The sequence below is a fragment of the Rhagoletis pomonella genome, unplaced genomic scaffold (genome assembly GCF_013731165.1).
Source record: "Rhagoletis pomonella isolate Grant_MI unplaced genomic scaffold, Rhpom_1.0 Rhpom_scaffold_04686, whole genome shotgun sequence".
NCBI classification, from domain to species: Eukaryota; Metazoa; Arthropoda; class Insecta; order Diptera; family Tephritidae; genus Rhagoletis; species Rhagoletis pomonella.
Window position 1 is genome coordinate 1 of NW_023463235.1, and position 14,864 is coordinate 14,864.

At 36.0% G+C, this 14,864-nt stretch overlaps 3 protein-coding genes across 3 annotated transcripts; all 3 read right to left on the reverse strand.

Moving 5' to 3' along the window:
- Window positions 1-910: 910 nt before the first annotated feature.
- Window positions 911-1,723, reverse strand: LOC118754816 (trypsin eta-like). The gene has a single exon (XM_036489690.1). The coding sequence runs from the start codon at window positions 1,721-1,723 to the stop codon at window positions 911-913; it is 813 nt and encodes a 270-aa protein (XP_036345583.1).
- A 5,426-nt stretch (window positions 1,724-7,149) lies between these two features.
- Window positions 7,150-7,860, reverse strand: LOC118754817 (trypsin-like). Its single transcript, XM_036489691.1, has one exon. It carries the CDS (start codon window positions 7,858-7,860, stop codon window positions 7,150-7,152), a length of 711 nt encoding a protein of 236 aa, XP_036345584.1.
- Window positions 7,861-9,326: 1,466 nt separating this feature from the next.
- On the reverse strand, window positions 9,327-10,085 carry LOC118754818 (trypsin-like). The gene has a single exon (XM_036489692.1). It carries the CDS (start codon window positions 10,083-10,085, stop codon window positions 9,327-9,329), a length of 759 nt encoding a protein of 252 aa, XP_036345585.1.
- Between the last annotated feature and the right edge of the window lie 4,779 nt (window positions 10,086-14,864).

The following is a 14,864-nucleotide window of genomic DNA, read 5'->3' on the forward strand; positions in this document are numbered from 1 at the left end:
AATTTTGTAGAAAACACCTAAAAAAGCTCTCTGAAAATGTTAACCCTTTATATTAACATTAAGTACTCGCCCAAGGCGTGCAAAGATTTTCCATATAAAATACGCGTAAACTTTGAGTTTTTTTCTTAAAAAGTCTACAGCTCAGAGGCATTTTATGGTATAATCTGGGTCAATCTGGATTATATAGAATAAAATCTTTGGAAAATCAATATTTTTAAATCAGCAAAGTCTGTTTCCTCTCATTGCAATTTCGAGGTTTTTGGGAGCTCATAAAAAATAGTTAATATTAAAAAATTACTAATAAATAATTGGGTATTATTCCCTGAAGTCTACTAAAGAGAAACAGAATTACCCAATTGAAAAACATAGATTTTCAAGGATTCTATACCATTTCTACGAAACAATTTTTTTTTCTCTTATAAAATACATGGGGAGCTTTGAGCGCTTTGAGCAACCCCTACATATTTTTTGATAATAAAAAACAATGGTAATTTTTTCGATATAGAATAATCCCAACGGGAGCGCATTAAAATTCGGTCCCTACTTTGTTTGGACCAACCTAATGTACATACGTAGACTGTCGTCAGCATGGAACTGCATAGCCTGAAACCTTGATATTTACCAAAATGCGATTGAAAAAAGTTAAAAAATTAGGTAAAGTATGTCATGTTTAAATACAACTTCAATCCATTTAAATTTCAAAATTGTTATTTACATTAACTTTGATTACATTCGCGACAGATAAACTTTTTAAAATTCACTTAGACATACCAATGAGTTTTCTTTCGATACGCTGGTGTTTTATGACAAATTTTATTTTAAATTATTCGTGCTAATATTTTATGTACAAGCTGTCGTCTCATGTGACAAGAAATCCCCCGAAAAAAAAAACATTTCGTTTTTATTCGCTTCACTTCAATTTACACATGGAATTAGCAGCCACATTTGACACGATCCACTCACGCACATGAGACACGTTGACATAGACTCCAGGATATTCGGGACGTGCACAACCAATAGCCCAAGAAGTGATGCCAGCCAGCTGATCTTCCACCAACAGCGGACCACCCGAATCCTTCTGGCAGGCATCCTTGCCACCTTCTACCACGCCTGCACACAGCATAGCGTCCGTAATACGGGCTCCGTATGCACCTATGCATTGTTCTTGATCCTGTACGAAAACATTGACCACCTGCAATCGGCTCGCCAACACACCACCTTCCGAAACTGTGCCCCAACCAGTGACTTTTGCCTTTGCGCCCGCTGTTGGTGCAGCTGCCACCAATGCAACAGGTGCAATAAATAAATGATCGAACTTCAGCGGTGTGGTGAGAAGTAGCAGCGCAACGTCATAATCCGTTATGGAGGCATTATACAGTTCGTGGGTGACCACTTTGCTTACGAGCGCTACTGTGCCATCGCTACCGGCGCGATTATTTGTGCCAGCAATTACCATCAAATTGCTTACACGCCGATTGACAACACAATGTGCCGCTGTCAGTATGGTATCCTCGTTCAATATGCTGCCGCCGCAGTCATGTAGATAGGCGCATTCGGTGCAAGTTCTCCGCCGCAACGATATCTGATGCGGGTGGCGTACAATCGATACCTCATTGCCGCCTACGATGCGGCCCTCGATCAAACGTGGTGGTGGGCTGAAGTTCCCTGGTGCAGCGTAGGAAATGAACAAAAGCGTGCAAAAAGTCAACGAACCGAAAGTCATTGCTAGAATACACTAATGAGTTCGAGGAAGCTAAAATAACTGAATTCCAGCTGAAGTGCCAGATATGCATACTAGATTGGCTAATTCGTAGCCATTTTAAGAATTTATTATGCTTAAAGTGAATATGCTGCTTGAGTTGACTGTCCGAGTACGTCATATGTTGGCTACTAAATGGAAGGTCTTGAGTTCCATCCCAAAATTGTTCTTGAAATCGAAAAGGTATTGCGAGTAGTTTGTTTAGAATATAACCAGCAAAGTCGTTTCCTGCCCGCCATTGGTATGCGTCGGGTGCACTTCTGGAAAAAAAGACTACTTCTAAAAATTGTAATACCCAGTCGGCATGATATAAATGTATTGCTGCTAATACGTCTATTTCAATATCCATGCGGGTTCGAAATCGCAGGAGAAATTCGGCCCAAATCTGAAATATTTTTGCTGCTACGCACAACTATTTTATTTATTTTTATCAACTCAGCCATCACATAGATAGGGATTTTAATTGCTGATTAAGCGAAAAAACAAGCTATTAACTGTTATTCCAATTCGAACTACCTTTAAATACAGTAAGAACTCAGCAAGCGGAAACCTTGATACAGGCTATACTATATTAATAGGCTTTATATTCTTAAGCTTAAGACCTTATCATCTAGGAACAAGGACAAGCTAGGCTCCCATTTTTCTCTTCTGCAGAGATGATATGTATAGAGTGGTAGTTTTCGGAAGAAGCTTTAAGGTTGATATATACAGCAAGGCGACCATGTCCAGGCGAGCACACTATAGCGGCTCTACTAAGACCTCTGAGTATATTGGAATAGGCGTATATGGCCCTATACTAAAGCTTTTAGTGCCCTTGGGAACCTTCCCAAGCATCTTCCAAGCGGAAGTATATGCCATTAATCTGTGTGCAGAAATTAACCTTAGTAGGAATTATCGAAGAGAGGGAATCCTTACATTAAGTGACAGTTAGGCGGCACTTGGGGCGCTCTGATCCTTCGATGTCAAGTACTCATTTGTCCTGGAGTACCTAGCGAAGCTAAACACCCTGTATGAAACAATCCCATCCAGCTTATATGGCTACCAGGGCACATGGGAGTCGGAGGAAATGAGGTCCTAACATGCTAAAGGAAATGCTCTGAAAAGAAAATAGCAAACTGACGGTACTGCATTGGCGAAACACGATGGGTCTTCGTTAAACTAAGAGCTTACTAGGGGGTACAATCTAAAGAGTTATAAGCTACTCATAAACCTCCCCAAGGAGAGGTTAAGAATTATTACAGGTATTTTGGCGGGTCATTGTAGACTTGCATAAGTTAGAGATCTGATAAAGCGATCTATGTCGCTTTTAAGACTCCACCAAAGAGACATCATTGCACCACCTGAACAATTGGCGTGCTGGCCGATTTCGAAAATTGTCTCACTCCGTGCTGTGCACAACAACAATTTCACGGTGATTACCAATCGAAATTGGTGGCGTAACCACGGCCTTAATTGTATATACATTCTTATCTTCTGCTCCAATAATTTTAATTTTAATTTTAATATGTAATTGTGTGTATGTTTAAAAAAAATCTGTTAAGATTAAGTATTCACATGCCTTTGTAATTTAAAACCTCTGGTTGTTCTAATAAATAATAATAATAATTAATCGTCCATTAATTGGGTACCCAATTATGAACTTTTTATTATTTTTATACCTGGCTTCTTATAGCATGCTCGAGCTTTTATTGCAGCCGGCTAACGTTTTGATATTATTAAGTAGTTTATCGCAAAAATGATAGCGTCTAAAACTAATTACCAAACAGTAGTAGTTATCAGTTGAAAAATATTGGCAACACATTGTGCATTTACATACATTTTTAAGTAGGTATGTATATTCCGAATGTCGTGCAATGACATCACTGCCATACATGCAATGCGATGTACAGGGCAAGGCAAGAAACACGGAGATCTTGCGAGGTCTACACTGTACAGCTGTTCGGTGCTGGATTTGTGGCAGTGGAGACACTTCGTCGCCGAGTACTGTCGTTCACTCATGTGGACGACCGTGTCGTCGCAATCCACATCAAATCGAGATGCCTGAACGTCGTGTGTGACGTCTTATCGTGCGTATTGTGTGAAAGGCTGAAGGCTACACCCAACGACCTGATTGAGCGAAATTTAGGAAAGCTGGCGTTGACTTCTTTTATTTTTCTCGCAATAGGTCTTGCGCATATTCTTTCACAAAAAACTCATGTTTATATAAAAAAAAATGATTAAAAATCAATGCGATTTTTTAGCCGCTCAAAACTTGCACTAATTTTACTTAAATTTTATAGGCTTGTTAACGGCATACGCAAAAAAGTTAAAAAAAAAACTGGTTAAAAAGCTCGTAACTTAGATAAAAATTTGTGGATTTTTTGTAAACTCTGTATAAAGTTTGAAAGTGAGATTTATATGGGTTTTTTTAAAGCATGAACCATATTTTTATAAAAAAAATATCATAAAGAATATAGCTTGAAAAACATTGTAAATACTAAATACGAAACAATGACCGCCACTGTATATATTTGTTCCTCCCTAACTAAACCACACTCTTGAGCTTTAAGGGCCAAATTCACAGTGCGTAGTTAACTCAGAATCGGCATTTAATTACAGATTTCCTGTACAAAAATCTGTAGTTAACTGCCGATTCTGAGTTAACTACGCACTGTGAATTTGGCCCTAAGTCCTCTCCGCCTCTCTATTCACGCCAAGTACTGCCTGAAAAATACTGCCTTACAGGACAATTCTGGGTAAGATAGTAAAAAGTCTTTTGTAGACAAATGCAAGACAGATGGTAGGATAGTTCGAAAGACTTTTACAATTCTGGTACAAAGGTCTTAGAAAAAAATCTTTATCACTCACCACTCCTGATGAAAAGCTAGTTGGAGAGAAAGCACCAGTCGCAATGGCGGAGTCAGCAAAGCACTGGTTTGAGACCTCGAGCGCACTTGTGCACAAGGGTATATTAATTTTGTTTGTTGTTGTTTGTGACAGCCACAACGAATCGAGATAGATATAGACAAATGTATACATAAATGCTCAGAATGAATAGAAAAATCGATTAAGCCATGTCTGTCTGTCCGTCCGTCTGTCCGTCTGTCCGTCCGTCCGTGTACACGATAACTCGAGCAAAAATTGAGATATCCCAACGAAATGTGGTATGTAGGTTTCCGTTAATCCAAGGTAGGTTGGTATTGAAAATGGGCGAAATCGGACTGTAACCACGCCCACTTCCCATATAACGGTAATTTCCAGAAATACGAAAACTGCGATATTTTAGTAACTACTAAAGATAATTCACTCAAAATTGATATTTACAAATAATTTTCAGACGAAAAATAAGAATATTATAAATTTTTGGAAAATGGGCGTAGCCACGCCCACTTATCGTTACATGTGTATATCTTGGTAACCGCTGAACCAATCTCTTCCAAACTTGGCACAGTTGTTTGGCCTTGATACAGCATTCTAAATGGCCGAAACTTTTAAAAATCGGACAATAACCACGCCCACATCCCATATAACGGTAATTTTCGGAAATACGAAAACTGCGATATTTTAGTAACTACTGAAGATTATTCACTCAAAATTGATATTTGCAACAATTTTTAGACGAAAAATAAGAATATTAAACTTTTTTGGAGAATGGGCGTAGCCACGCCCACTTATGGTTACATGTGTATAACTTGGTAACCGCTGCACCAATTTCTCCCAAACTTGGCACACCATATCAAATTTTTAAAATCGGACAACAACCACGCCCATATCCCATATAACGGTAATTTAAAGAAATACAAATCAGTAAATATTAAAGCTAATTTATGCAAAATTGATGCTTGCAACAATTCTTTACCAAGAAAGACGTTTATGAAAAAATTTTGGAAAAAGGGCGTGGCGCCGCCCACTTATGATCACCAATTGTACCAAACTCGGTATTTTTAATGTGCTTGCCACATAAAAGCAAAACGTTGAAAATTATTGAAATCGGACTAAAATTACGGCCGCTTTTCATATAACGGTAAATTTCAGAAATGCTTGAAACTGCAATATTTTGAAATTTAAGGACGCAAATTTACACAAAATTGATACACCCCGGCTTGCCATCTAGCGGCAGCTTTCAGAAAGGTGAAAAAACATATATTTAATACTTGCGCCGGGTATTTAATGTTCGGCTCCGCCCGAACTTAGACTTTCTTACTTGTTTTCTTTTGTTATTTTATTTTCATTTAATTTTTAGATTTCATTGTCGTAAAAAGAAAAATTTAATTTTGCAATTTAATTTTTAGAAACTCACTTTATTTAATTTTTTATTTTTTTTTTACGATTTTATTGTTAAAAAATATACTTTTTTAATTGCATAAAATATTTTGAATAGTACTTTATTATTATATATACTAATTTATTATATATTCTATCTTTTAAGAAATATTTTTCATTTTAGTTTATATTTGGTTTAGTTTTAATTGTTTTAAAAAGAGAAATACAATTTTTTCCGACTTCACAAAAAGGAGAAGTTTGTCAATGCGTCGGAATTCTTATTTTATTTTTTTTTGTATGCATGTTACCTCATAACTTTGGACCACGTTAACCGATTTCTATAATTCTTCTTTTAAAGGAAAGGTGTTACCTCACAAGTGGTCCCATGTTAATTTGGTCTAAATCCGATCATTATGTCGTGAAGAAATTAACGATAATCTTAAATTCTTATATGAGAATTGGACTTTCAAAACACAGTAAAGAGCTCTCAAAATAGTTACCAGAACTGCCCTGTTAACTTAGTGTTGATAGAGATCTCCCGGCAGAAAATCCCTCCATCCTCGAGTTTCGATCTATTCGTGAAAAAATTAGTTGCAGTTATCCGCACACCCCGCTCTTTCTGGGCCTGATAGCCCGCTTTCTCTAACAAATTCCAACAGATAATGGGCCGTATGCATAAAAACCAAGCAAATGTGTTTTTTTTTTATTTCAGACCTTTTACTCGATTTGTTCAAATAAAATTAAGTGAAAGATATGAAATTTTAAGGAAAAGCAATTGCTTAGTTTTTATGCATACGGCCCAATGTTTCGGTTGTGACGAAAGCTTTGCTGTAATGTTTGGTATAATTTGAATTTCTCGCTGACCCAGCGATATCAGGAGGATAAAGGGTCAATCTACATTCATTGTAAACTCTTACCGTAAATCACAGCACAAGTCATATATTTAAATATTTATATTTGCATGTATGTACGCAGTGATTTTTTATTAAAGCTAGACTATCTAATCAAAGCTATCGATCCAAAACCTTTTGTGTGCGCCTTTCTTACGTCAATGACAAAAACACAAATATGTTTGTACATACTTCATTTTAATCAGATATTTTAATTTTTATTTATTTATACTTTCTGAACACTTGCACAAATACATTTTAAATTTCGTCAATGGCTTTCAAAATCCAATCACGCAGTGACGCCACATCACTGTACACACCCGGATAACCTTTCTTAGCGCAGGCATATCCCCATGAAACGATACCAACTAGCTTGCCCTCAGCCACCAATGGGCCACCCGAATCGCCCTGACATGAGTCCTTCTTCAACGCATAGGCACACACCATCGACTCTTTGATTACGTCACCATACTTGTAAGTACTCGAAGCACAATCCTCGCTTTGTACAATCGCTAGCTCGACAGCCTGCAAAGCTGTGGGTGGTATCAGGCAGTAGGCAAAACATTTCGTACCCCAACCCGTCACTACGGCCGGTGTGCCGGTGGGCGGTGTCTTCTCTGCCAATTCTATAAAGCGTATGCTCGCCGTTTGTTGTAATGGTGTGGCCAATTTCAGTATGCCTACATCATTCTCAATGGTTGCTGGATTATAGTCGGGATGGTACTTCAGCGCAGCAACCTTAACTAATTCTCCGCCCTTTTTATTATTAGTGGAACCGGCGCGTATGCGCATGCTCGTAGCCTTAAAACTTTGCAGACAGTGAGCAGCAGTAACGACAATATTCTCGTTGAGTAGACTACCACCGCAAAAGTGACCGCCTAATTTGGTGGAGATTGATACTTGATAGGGATGATCCTCGATGGTGGTAGCAACGCCACCTACGATGCGGCCATCCAGTTCAGACGACATGTATGCACCGAGGGTGGTGCTGAAAAATGCACAAAGAAGCGTAGTTAAGCGTAACATTCTGCTACTTTACTAATGCTCGAATGAGCTTTTGAACTGCATTTTTATAGTGGAGAAGGAAGGCCATAAAAGGCTAGACAAAATAATTATTGAATGCATTAAAATGTCTATTTTATCAATAGTTATGTCAGTGTTGCGGGTGCATACCGTAAATTGTAAGTAGAATTAGCAAATGCAAGGTGTAAACTATACATAATCTATAGACCCTTGAATAGAGCATCGTAAATAAAAAAATATTGCCTTTACGCGCACTTAGGCACTTTTGAATCAGTTTTGTAAAAACTCGGAGTGAGCTAACGACTGCAAGGAAGGCAAACAGGTTCACTATTAGGGTCTTCAGCTCGCCCCATTGCATTCAAATAATAATAATAGGGGAGTGATCTAGCTCTTTTTCAGTTGCGTCTTGCTTTTTCCTTGTTATAGCAATAATAAAGGGTTTCCTTGCACATCAGTTAGCCATGAAATGCACCCTCGAGTCGGTGTCAATGAGAAAAGAAAGTTCGGGAGTACCTTTAACTACAGCGAACTACTCTTAGGCAGAAAGGCCTTATTGCAGTTTAGCAAAGGCTGAACTAAAACTAGAACATATGAAACTGTAAAGGTCCTTCTGGTCGAGAGTAAATTGGATACCGTGGACGGTTGTAGTTGGTCTTAACTCTGAATTCCAGTGGGTCTTATTGGTCGCAGTTGTTTTGAGGTCGACGTCTCAATAGTTCCTCTTAAGTTCGCCAGCTTTTTCGAGTCTAACCAGAACTGTATACCTCTCCGAGATTGGCATCTGCCGCCTCCAAAATTTTTAGCTCTAGCCGCAGCGCGTAAACGTCCAAAAATTCTATCACAAATTTAGAAGATTTACGGAAAATTTCAGTACCAAATTACCAAAACAAGCACGGTGACTTTTTGGCCAATGCTTGTGTACCTGAATTAACGAATCTCATAAACAGATTTCCAACTCCGAATCGCTTTTGAGACAAAATGAAATAGCTCCATATTTGATGCGAATGATTACCGACCATGGAAAAGAGACCACATACGATAAGTGCGAAAAAAAGATCAGGATCCAAGAATGATGAATTTGCACAAAAGGTGGCAAAATCAATATATACTTCATGGAATGATATGTACCGTTTTCAGCAGATAAACTATGCTTAATTGACTCGAAAAGTTACCTAATTCAGTTTTTACGAAGACACCATAAATTTCTGTTATGTCAAATCTTTCTAGTCTAGAATTAAAATATATAGAACTACGACTTTGATCGAGAGACCGCTCTTAAACGGTTGTTGTCGTTTTCTAATTGTTGCATAATTTCTTAAATAACGGGCTCATGGATTGAAACATAGTTTATTTATTTGTTTCTATTTCTTTTTTTTTTATTTTTTTTTTTACTCAAAACATTCAATTTATTTTCAATTAGCCTGTTCCAGGATCCATGAACGCAGCGAAGGCACGTCCGAGTATACACCAGGGTATCCCGATCTAGCGCAACCTCTGCCCCAAGAGACAACACCAACCAATTCGTTGTTAGCGACCAATGGGCCACCAGAGTCACCTTGGCAAGCATCCTTATTCAGTGCGTAAGCACAAACCATTGTCTCCTTAATTTCCGAACCGTACTTGTATTCGCTAGAGGCGCAGACATTTTCATCCACAATATCTACTTCAACTTCCTGCAAGACAGTTGGAAGAGTCAAGCAAGTAAGATAACATTTAGTACCCCAGCCGGTGACTACAGCTGGAGTGCCGGTAGCTGGTGTTTTTTCAGCCAATTTGACGTAGCGTATATTCGCCGACTCAGCAACTGGTGTGGCCAATTTCAGAACACCAACATCGTTAACCATAGTCTTGGAATTGTAGCCAGGATGGTAGGTGAAGGAGGAGATAGCAACCAATTCACCGCCGGACTTGTAGTTGGTGGAACCAAGGCGTACGCGAATTTGGCTTGCTGTGTAGGACTGCAGGCAGTGAGCAGCGGTCACGATGGTGTTTTCGTTGATGATGCTGCCACCGCAGAAGTGCGAAGCAGATGTAGTTTGCAAGGACACCTGATAAGGATGTGCTGTAATGGTGGTGTCAACACCATTCACAATACGACCGTCCAAATCATCTGGCAAGAGACCACCACAGGCCACACTAACCAATGCGAATAATGCTACAAAGCGAAACATTTTCAAAACTTGAATGTTGGTTGTATAAAATTTCGCAAAGGTTTTTATAGCCCGAATAAAGGAGGTACTAGTAGTTATCATTGCAAAATAAAAATCACTTCACACTTTTGTATGTATGTCCAACGCTATCTTTGAGTAAAAAATTAATGAATTTAGAAATTTAATCTCTGCAGAGTGATATGACAAACGCCGACAACGAATGGATTTTTACGTTAGTAGTTTTGAACCAGTTACAGCCAGTTTCAACCGGTTTTTGTGTCTAATTTAAAAAGTACTGAACGATGTACACATGTAGAGAAATATTTATTTAAGTCTTTCTATTATCGACTGGGTTTTTCCAGCTCGGCCAAATTCTTTGAATATATCTCTTTATACAAGAAAAAATCACAAAACAAATTTCCTTTACGGTGGCGGTATATGAGTGCAGACTTATTTAAGTACTGATAACTTACTGGAAACCCTTATCGGCTATCTTTTATCGGGCGTACATTCAATTCTAGTAAATGCGTGGGCATTTGACATTATGATACTCAAAAATTTGTAAAGTGAAACCTCAATATAACCAAGTTTAAGGAGTTGGACAAATGCTACGTTTTATGCAAAGCTTCGTTATACATATATGTATGTATATAGAATATCGGGGGCATATGTATATAAATTTAAAAAAAAAAAACGTTATATAAGTATAGATTCGTTTTTTTTTTTTTATAACGAGACTCTAACCGGCTACAATTTCAAAATTCGCTTTGTACTATAAAGGCTTTTGAGTCGACACTCCATTATATAGGGGCCTTTGCTAACGGAACTTTAACGGTCAATCTATTCCGGCGGTTTTAATGCTCAAAATGCCTATGGAGCATTTTTCTATGGAATATTTCGTAAGACTATGTTCAAACAGGCCAATTAGCTGAGGCAATTAATCTTTAAATTGCGGAATTGAGTTTGGTGTTCACACATATATCAGCTGCGCAATTAGCGATACGAAATCAGCTGCTGGATTACCTACAGTGATGGAAAATTAGGTACAATCGTACCTTTATTTAGTTTGCAAGTGCATTCGGTACAAACACAATTTTAGGTACATTTGGAACGTAGCCAAATAACTTCTCAGGAAATCAGTTCTTATTCTAATTGACATTTCAATGCATTTTCTGTTGCGGGCAACTGATCCAATACCTCCCCTCCTTTGTGAAGGGGCATACAAATGATACCAAAAGGTGGTCAAAGTAACGCAATTGTAGTTTATTTCGCCAGATAGATGGAAAATAATTATTTTTAAACGTAAGATCGGAGAACTGGGAGGAAATTGATTCACCTTTTCTAAGGTTTTTCTAAGTGATTCACCTTTTCGTACAACATAGGTTTGTCTCGTGCTGCTCGAATGATGTGGTATCGATGGGAATTGTTATCCTCCTATCTTCTTTATATAGAAATACATATTTACTTTTTACTTACATATCTACTTTTAGATAAAGCTTTCCGTAAATTAAGTACAATTTTATAGTTAAAATTTCCATCCCTGATGGAATATCAGCTGTTAAAGAGGGACAGAAACAAACAGCTGATTGCTCTTTGTTCAATAAACATACCTCCAAGTCAAAATTGAACATACCTAGCAGGGTTGCATAGAGAATCTGACACAAATTAATTGCCAATTAATAATTGAAATTTTGTATGATAAATTGGGTAACAATTAAGGCTTAATTTGGTGAAAACGTTCTTAATTGCCAATTAAGTGCCTGTTTGAACATAGTCTAACAGCGGCGGTTTTCAGGGGACTCAATAAAAATTTTGCCATATTGAGTTTTTCGTTTTATCAAGGTTGGTTTTATCAAGATTTGACTGTAGTATAATTAGCAATATTTTTTATGTAAAGTTTAGTCTTTTAAATAAAGATAAAAATAAAGTTATATAAATAGGGGTAAAACCACCGCTGCTTACCATGTAACGGTTCAGAAAGCGTAAAAACTATATATATTTAACTCGTGCGCCGGGTATTTAATGTTTGGCTTCGCCCGAACTTTGACTTTTTAATTGGTTTACTTCGTTTTTTTTTATTTTATTTTATTTTATTTAGTTCTATTTTATTTTCCATTTTTTACGCAGTTTTATATAGTTTTATTTAATTTTATTTATTTAAATTTTCTACCTTTATTATATTTTATTTTAGGTTTTCTTTTGTGTTATACTATTTTCCATTATATAATTTAATTTCTAATCTAATTTTTATTTAAATCTTTTAATTTAAGCTTTTATATTTGCACTTTAGTTTTTATTGATTTAAATTTTTTTATTTCTCTTCCTTGGGGTTTTCACTTTATTTTATTTTATTTCTTTATACTTCAGTTTTATTTGTATTTTTATTTTAATTTTATTTTTATTATTTTTTCATTTATTTACTTTTTTATTTTATATTTTTTATAATTTATTTTGTTGGTTTTTTTTTATTTTATTTCATAGAATTTTTTATTTTTTTATTTAACTCTTATTTTCATTTTTTATTTTATTTGATTCTATTATATTTTTTCACTTTTTTTTTTAATTTAATTTATTAAGGTTAAAAATGTATATTATTTTTGTCTTTTATTTGCTTTTTAATTTTATATTTGGTTCGTAGACTATCTTGTATTTTCCCGTTCGATAAAATTATTCTCCAGCCAGGGTTCGCAGGAAGATAGCAGAATGCCTGCATCTGGAGCAGTACCCTGTAGTCAAATGAACTAGTTGTAAACTACCTCACAACTAGTATAAACCGCATGCCCAACTAGTCAGCCAACTATCTTTTTTCCATGCAATCAACTGGTATTTTTAACATGGGGATGTCCTACGAGATGGCAATTGTCAGATTCCGGTCAGAAATATACCAGTATCATACTAGTTGAAAATAGACAGAAAAATACTAGTCTAGTTATGGACCAAAACCACTACTTTGGGAGTCAAAAAATAAAATGAATTCATGAATATACTTGTACAATAAAAAACTTTTAAGTACACTTTAATATATAACATATTTTTATTTAGCAGCCTTAGATTTGTCAATAATTAGTGTTAAATTTTTTGAGTATTAATTAAAAGAAAAAATAAATACATAGGTATTTCAAACTTTCGAATATAAATTTAAATTCATTTTTCATTAAATGTTATATATTTTTATCTTTTTTAATAATATGGAATATGCAAAGAAAACATTTTAGTTAAAAATAAAATTAATTCTTTAGATAATTTTTGAGTGAACTAAAATAAAAATAAAAGTTTTCATTGAAATAAATTAAATTTATTTACTTTGCACATTTCAGTCTATTATTTTTAAAAATTTATAAAAGTAATAATTAATGTTTAAAATTTGAGATTTGGATAAGAATAAAACAAATAACTAATTCAAGCAGTTATTAAATATTCTTAATATTTGTCTATAGTTTGCCTTGTTGATTGATAATAGAAATTTATCAAATAATTATATTAATAGTGTAATTAAAAAGTCAAAAATAATTGAAAATGATCAATAATAACAAATTAATGGTGTAATTAAAGCTAATGAATTAATTCACATTTTTTTAAGTAATTAATTATTAATCATTGTCGGCCGCTGTGGTGTAGTGGTAAGCAGTGCGCGCTTTCACACATCAGCACCTGGGTTCAAGCCCTGGTCAAAGCAACATCGCAAAATAAAAATTTAGAAAAAAGGTTTTTTCTTAACAGCGGTCGTCCCTCGGCAGGCAATGGCAAACCTACGGTCGTATTTCTGCCATGAAAACCAGCTTCTCATAAAAATACAATCGCCGTTCGGGGTCGGCGTAAAACTGTAGGTCCCTCCACTTTGTGTGACAACATCAAGGCGCACGCCACAAGTCGGAGGAGAAGCTCGGCCAAACACTAACATATGTGTAAGAGCCAATATAAAAAACTATTAATCATTAAAAAGGTGGTAATATCGGTATTTGATAATTAAACGGTTATCCAAAAAAACATGCCTTAATTAATAATCATTACGAGTATTAATCATTATTTAACCGGACTGGTATAACTGAATAAATCGTTTTGTACTTGGTACAAGTCTGGTCATTTTCGAACTCGGTTTCTGTCAGGGAATTCTAGTTGTAAACTATTATTTTTCCTGACTAGTTTGGGATTTCACTGCAGGGTACTGATGGCCTTTACTTGCCAGTTCATCCGCAACACAGTTACCTGGTATATCTGTATGACCTGGCCTGACCCATACGACATGAGTTCAATAGTGGTTTAAGGCTTTGGAAATAGAGAAGTCAGGAAAATAGTTTCGTTGGATAAACAAAATGTCCTTGACCCTCAAAGGGAGAGAGTTTTAATTTTGTTTCCTATTTTGACCACACATTTTTGCTGCTCTTGCGTCAAGGAATCCATTTCGCAGGAACCGAAAAAGGCATTTTAAATTTTTTTTATGAATTCTTTACATGCTGTTCTTAGGTAAAAAGGGCAAAAAATAAAAACTTCACATTTTGAAGGGCATTTTGAAGGTCAAGGTAATTTGTTATTCAATGTGACCTTCAAATTGATCTCCAAAGTTAAAATTTTTGATTCTTTATATATTTTTGGGGATCGTAGGCCATGTAGGTCGAGACCATGTAGCTCGAGATCGGCCAGTGATTAGCGGATTGGCTCTCCACCGTGATTCTTACCGTATCCTTCCACTGAACTATGTGAGTTAAGCTGGGATCACACGATTTGTACATTTGGCAAAAAATTTGTCAAATTCATAGACAAATCATGTGAACGCTAAATTACATTTGTCATTTATCAGAG

Coding starts and splice junctions, on each gene's coding strand:
- LOC118754816 (XM_036489690.1), bottom strand. CDS start 1,723: ATGACTTTCGGTTCGTTGACTTTTTGCACGCTTTTGTTCATTTCCTAC.
- LOC118754817 (XM_036489691.1), bottom strand. CDS start 7,860: ATGTCGTCTGAACTGGATGGCCGCATCGTAGGTGGCGTTGCTACCACC.
- LOC118754818 (XM_036489692.1), bottom strand. CDS start 10,085: ATGTTTCGCTTTGTAGCATTATTCGCATTGGTTAGTGTGGCCTGTGGT.